This window comes from Haliaeetus leucocephalus, unplaced genomic scaffold (assembly GCF_000737465.1).
Source record: "Haliaeetus leucocephalus isolate CR32 unplaced genomic scaffold, Haliaeetus_leucocephalus-4.0 Scaffold517, whole genome shotgun sequence".
NCBI classification, from domain to species: domain Eukaryota; kingdom Metazoa; phylum Chordata; class Aves; order Accipitriformes; family Accipitridae; genus Haliaeetus; species Haliaeetus leucocephalus.
The window spans coordinates 4,636,036-4,642,265 of NW_010972953.1; the positions used below are offsets into that span (position 1 = coordinate 4,636,036).

Consider the following 6,230-nt stretch of genomic DNA (forward strand, 5'->3'; position numbering starts at 1 on the left):
TTGTTACAGGCACTTAAACAGGATTCTTTGGTCCTTCAAAGGAATTAGCCACTCTGGCTTCTATCTTCAGAAACCACAAGTCTGCACACCCATAACACCTCCCGCACTAAAAAAAAAAGAACCCAATTCAGATCCATTTCAGGGCAGCGCAGCTCTACCTTAGCGTAATTCTACAATCTCCCCTCACACACCCCCAACCCTCCCCCATTGCCTCCAGAATTCAATAAGCAATTGAGTCTTCCTGTAAACGTCCAAGTTATCTAGTTTCCATAACACTGCACTTCCCATCACAGTGTACAGCAGACAGGCCTCGTTCCAACAATCCCAGGAACAAGACACTCAAGCAAGAGTCCAGGAAGTTGCCTTTTGTTGCAGTTCTAGGAAGGTATTGTTTGTTGTTTTTGTGTTTTGTGGTTTTGTTTTTTTTTTTGCCCCCCACCCTCCCCACTCCCCAAGGCAAGAAAGTACCTTGGAGGACAGACCCTGAAGTTTGTCCTGGCTCAGTTACAGGGAAGCCACGTCGGGTAAGACTGATTGCAAGGCAGGAAGGGCTGCACGTGGGTGACATAGTAGTTGAAGTTTATTTCACTGACATAAGGAGCTGGCTGGTAGTAGCAGGTAACGTTTGTGACAGTGGGGATGATGTTCTGCTCAGCCAGGACTCTCACAGCCAGCATGGCAATGAGGTTCAGGGTCTGCCTCCTTTCGTGTCCCATAAGGCAGACTGTGCTCTCATTGACCACCCTGTGGAGGGTCATCAAATAGTCATATCTTTTGCTCTCCATCCCAACAAAGTGGCTCTGAAGGTAGCACTCCAGCTTCCTCTGCTGCTCACCGATGTCAGAGAAGTCTATGAAAAACCTGGAGCACATGTATCTCTGTAGTGCCTTCATATCCACTTCCGATTTGGGCTTAAACCCCCTCACCAAGAGGTTGCAGTATTTCAGAAGCCCCCCACCTCTGATCTCCTCTGGGTTTCTCGTGGCGATGACCCTGTTCCGGAGATGGTCCATTGCCTCCTCAAAGTCCCCGTACATGCTCTCCCCAGTGACCGTGGGGTGGAAGTTCTCAGCCATGGGGTTCTCTGAACACTCCCCAAACAGCAGAAGCGAATCCAGGATGATCTGGAAGGAGTCCACACTGAACTCGAACTGCCGCCTGAGAGAGTCCACGAATTTGAGTTCCACGTTCTTCCCGCTGTTGTTGGAGAGCGATATGAGGCTCCAGCGGTCGGTTTCGTTGCACACCTTCACAAGCTTCTGCACGTACGCCTCCTTCAGAGTCATGGGGGTGATCTTGTCTTTGTTGACACCTTCTGGGAGGAAGTCAAGAAGGCAGTCCATGACCACATCTTTAACAAGCTGGAAGACATCTTCAGTCTTCAGATCTACACCGAAGATGAGATCTAGGTCTTTGTAGCCCAAGCCACTGTCTTGATGTAGAACGTGACTAGCTGCTGAGCCATTCAACCTTACATTATGGACTGCAATTCCTTTCTTCTCCAAGCGACTACGGACAACCTGAGATACAAAGAGAGTCGGTGAGAAGCAAGAAAGCATTCTTGGAGCAGCCTGGATACAGCAGCAGGATTCACTCCCTGTGCTTATATGGGTCACTCCAGTGCAAGACAGTGAAATAAAAAGCTAATCCATTAGAAATAGGTCACTTTGGAAAGCATCCAGAATCTCACCAGCAGCTGGGGGTGGCTCTCCTTTACTTATTCCCTTGCATTAGAGGGCTCTTACTGCACACAAACAGATGTTTCTGCTTCCAGTACAGCTGTTTGCTCTTCCTTCCCCCCACCAAAGCGGAGAGGTTATCTGAACCCATTCTTTGGGGCATCCTCTGCCCCCTTCACCCCCCCACAGTTGCAGTCAGCCTCTCCAGTCAGCAAGCCAAGACCAGCCGATCCAGAAACGACTCCAAATACAAGGCGGCAGCACAGTCTGCAGCAGTCCCTGCTGATTTAATCAGGGTGGCTCACTGCTTTTAGCCATCCCCTTTGCCTGTCAAGATTCATTAAAGGCAAATCAAGATGCCAGAACTGCTCAAAAGCCCCAGCCAGGCGTATGCAAGTTCATGTCCTAACTAGTAAGTGTATCCTAACAATTTCCAGTGTGTCAGAGCTTCGTGCTGAACTTGGCATGCTATCAAGCACAAGAGGCAGCTTTCATCTTACGGGTGTTACTCCGGTGATTTTAATGCTGCCTGCTCAGTCCTGGCACACCCACCAGTACCTCCAAAGCTTTGTTCATTTAGAGTGAAGCTGAATCACTTGCCTGATTACTTAACATGCAGGAGGCTGAAATAACCCCAAGACCATAAAATAAACTATCTGGACACCAGGTTATAATTTGAGTTTAACTGAGCTCAAAGATCCCAGGAAGATTAAGTTCATATCTTCCACCAGAAGCTCTTCACATCTCTCATCCTGCTTTCATGTTTCTCTCCAGCAATTACCCACTGTCCTGTGAGTCCCAGCTAGCCAGCCTGCTCACCCGGTGCTTGAAGCAAGGCTAGAGCTTGAAAGAGCCTAAGCTTGGGATACAAATGGACAAATTATATCACTAGAAGCCAGTCTGACTGGGCTATTCAGCCCTGCGAGGCTGTCCTAGTTTGAGAGGCCCCACTAAAATTAAAAACTTTATCAGAGGGACCAAAAGCCATGCTTGGTTGACGTGGCCCAGAGCAGCCAGTTCTGGGGGGGGAACATCAGAGCGTTGCAGCTCCATTGAGTCTCAGCAGCTATAAAACAGCCCCTCCATGAGTTTTGTTTAGAAAAAACAATACATAAGAGGTGGACAACTGCAGTATGCAACCCTTAGCATGTCACAGGCCTCTTGGTGACCAAGCTGAGGCCACACCAGTGAGCTTCTGCTGCCCTGAGGTGCCCTTGCAAACAGAAAATATCTTGGCACAAACCGATAAATGTTTTTTAAACTTGAAGGTTGTTAAATCTCATGATGGAGCTTCTCTGCTGGAGTTTCCCCTGCTACTCCCTGACATGAGCCACTCTTGCTCAGGCTAGAAATGTGCCTGGGCTCCTTGCCAACTGAATGGTGACAGTCACATGTCAGGCAACAGTTAACCAGTGAGCTATTCACCATCGGAAGTCCCAAGTCCCCCCCAGCACATCCAATGCAGCCATGAAAGCAGTTGTTTTCAAAGGCAGATAGCCTGAAAACTGCATTTACTCCTAGAAGAGACCCAGGGTTACTCCCCCATATAGCACAAATATCACGCAGTCAATCCAGGGGAGTTCCTGGTGCCCATTTGTTGCCAACTGATCAGTCACTGGAGCCACTCACCCCAGGCACAGCTCCAGCACTACTTGTAGAGTTAAGAGTTTTGTGCTATTAGGCTTAGAGAGACAAGATATAGGTCACAAAAGTGTTAGATGCAGAGCTAGGACCAGTGCTTGGAGAAGATCTCATTCCAGATTAATTTCCTAGCCCCAAAGAATATCTGCTTAACCCCTTTCTGGGTGCAGCATTTCAGAACCATAAGCTTCAGGCTTACTGGAGCTCCCCCCAGGTTTACAGGTCCTCCCACGCGAGATGTATTCGGGAAGGGGGGGGGAAACCACCTCATCCAACTGCTCAAGTCAGTCTTGTCCCAAATCACCCAAAAAAGCTCCAACCTGCAGAGCACCAGGGAGCCGAGAGCCTTGCTGCTTCCCCGAGGACAGCAAGCTTCAGCCTACCAGTCTCAACCTGAAGCACATCTCCCCAGCTCCAGCTGATGGGTTCAGGTATGTGGTTTTTTTCCCCAGAGGGTTGAATATTTAGAGGGTTAGGCAGCTGCTGACCTGCTTCCCAAAACAGTACCTCACGTTACGTGTGGTTCAGATAATTGACTCTGACAGCCAGGCGGGAGCAAACCCTGCCTGCGTCCTGACCTGCCGCTTCCCACCTCCCACAACAACAAGAGCATGCAATAAATAACTGCCTTTTAGGTTACTTGTTTCAGATTAGTCAGCCCTAAATACAGGGTCTGCCAGCACGGCTGGTCAGAATTACAGCCCTCAGTTTAGTGTTTGAAGTTGCTAGTGGCAACATCCTTTTCAGCAGCTCTGACACCAAAATACTTCAGTTTCGTGGAATCAAACAGTAATAACTGGTGGAACATTTGATGCTGCACCACGCCGGGCTTTTAGCAGCACCGAGCTTCGCTGGTCTTGCACAACCCAAGGGCAGTGTCCTGACAGTAGCCCTCATCTGTCCTTCAGTTTAAAAGCTTTAGCAGCCAACATTTAGCACTTCTGCCCCCAACAGATGCAGCAGAACTCGAGGAATTTGAAATCAGCTGAGGCTTTCGCACAGCGGAGTGTCTTTCGAATGTCACCTTTCCATTTTCCAGGCTTAAGTAGAAATATTTCTCAAGCAGCTGAGGCTTCAAAATCCTAGTGATTAGCTTATTGTGAAAGCCAGTTTGGTTTTAGCTTTGTGAATAGCCTTTTTAATTAGAAGCTAACATGCCCGATTTTACATTTGATGAGTCATTACTGAGGAATGAAGTTGCCTCCCAAACATGAATATGCATCAGCTTATTTGAACTACATTGTTAGTTTAATATTAAACACAGTTATTACTTTATGGTTAAACTAACAGGAACTCTTCAACAAGATGAAGTCTTAGGCAGGCTCTGGAAGATACAGTCAGTGTGACAAGAATCAAAGGACACTGACATTTGATCTAGCATTTCAATTAATAACTGCCTCTTACAACGCACAAGCCCAACATGTCCACCAGCACGAAGCCATTTCGTGGCAGCAGCTCCAAAAAAGCCACTTCGTCTTGGCCACCCCCCCCATTTTGCAGCTCTTGGGGCACCAAAGCCACTCTAAAAGGAGGAGGACCACGGGATGGGAGGAAGCACAGCGGGATCCATGGCACAAGCTGCAGTGGCTTCGGGGTTCAGGCACGAATTTTACACGCAGGGGATTTTTTTTTTTCTAGAGAAAGCTGTTTTTTCAGGAGACTCCTTCCAGCTTTATACATTTCTACGACTGCGGGCAGAACACAGGCAGCAAGCAGGCAGCCCCCCCCAGGCCAAGCAAACCCCAACCAGCCCCACCGAGACCCCCCCGGGATGGGGAAGTAGGGCTAACCCAGCACCCCTGGGACGATGGGGGTCGGCTCCCTGACCCCCCCCCCCCGGGGGAACACCCGCACCGTGCGGGCCGGGCGCTCTGCCCTCAGCTCACCGGGGGGGGGCAGAGGGTGCCCGGGGGGGCTGGCTCAGGGCCCGGCGTGCCGGTTACCGCTGCCTCAGCACTTTTATTTTCACCCTGACCCCCGCGGGAGCGGGGCAGAGTCCAACGAGGCGGCGAAACCTGCCCCCCCCAACTCCTTATCCCCCCCCCAACCCCCCGGGCCTCACCTGGACGATGGTGCGGGGCCTCACGGAGAGCGTGGGGAAGTTTCCACGGCCGTGGATGGGGACGGCCTCGCCCAGGATCTGGTCCAGCCGCTGCACCTGCTCCCAGGTCAGGACGCTGAAGCGGCCGCCGCGCTGCTCCGAAGGGCCCGCAACGGGCCCCGCCACCGGCAGCATCGCCTTCCTCCTCCTCCTCCTCCTCTTCCCCCCCCCTCCCCTCCCCGCCGCCGCAGCCGAAAAGCCACCGGAAGAGGAGGTCGAGTCACCCGGAAACGGCCCGGAAACCAGCCGGAAGTGCCGGGTTGGGAGGAGAAACGGGAGGAAAATTTGAAGGGAAAAAATAAAAAAGGGGGGAAAAAGGCGAGGAGAGGGGGAAGGAAAAAAAAAAAAAAAGGTGGTGCTGAGGGCCGTTCCCCGAGGGGCGGAGGCGGGGAGGAGCGGTCGGTGCCCGGAGCGGGGGGTGGGAAACGCTGCAACGAACCGGCCCGGCCCGCGCCGCTCCCCGCCCGCCACCGGCTACGCGGAGGACTGCGCTGGCACGCGCCCGGCCGCCCCTTTATATAGGCCCCGCGGCCGCGCCCCCATTGGCCCGGCCCCGCCGCCAATCCCTGCCCGGCCTCGCCGCCTCTCTGGCGCTTTCATAGGCCCAGGAGGAAAAGAGGGGCTGGGTTAGAAGCCAATCAGAGGAGGGAGGAGGGAAAGAGGCGGGACGAAGGGTAGAGGGGGCGGGACAGGCTGGTGGAGCCCCGCCCCTCTGGCGCGGCTCGCTGCGTGCGGGAATCCCGGCGGTGATTGGTCGGGGCGGGGCGCGGGTTAAAGGGACACCCCATTGATGCCCATTGATGCCCCGT

The 6,230-nt window shown here is 52.5% G+C and overlaps 1 protein-coding gene across 1 annotated transcript; it reads right to left on the reverse strand.

Annotated features, from left to right (window-relative positions):
• Positions 1–416: 416 nt before the first annotated feature.
• On the reverse strand, positions 417–5,899 carry FAM46B (family with sequence similarity 46, member B). Its single transcript, XM_010576163.1, has 2 exons — positions 5,383–5,899; positions 417–1,520 (listed from the first exon to the last, which is right to left on the reverse strand). The coding sequence occupies exons 1-2, from the start codon at positions 5,554–5,556 to the stop codon at positions 501–503; spliced, it is 1,194 nt and encodes a 397-aa protein (XP_010574465.1). The 5' UTR covers positions 5,557–5,899; the 3' UTR covers positions 417–500.
• Between the last annotated feature and the right edge of the window lie 331 nt (positions 5,900–6,230).

What these genes read in the sequence shown, in the direction of transcription:
- FAM46B (XM_010576163.1), bottom strand. Translation starts at nt 5,556, where the DNA reads ATGCTGCCGGTGGCGGGGCCCGTTGCGGGCCCTTCGGAGCAGCGCGGC. An exon ending in GGCCCCGCACCATCGTCCAG is followed by an intron (nt 1,521 to 5,382) that starts GTGAGGCCCGGG and finishes TTTGTATCTCAG; the next exon opens with GTTGTCCGTAGTCGCTTGGA.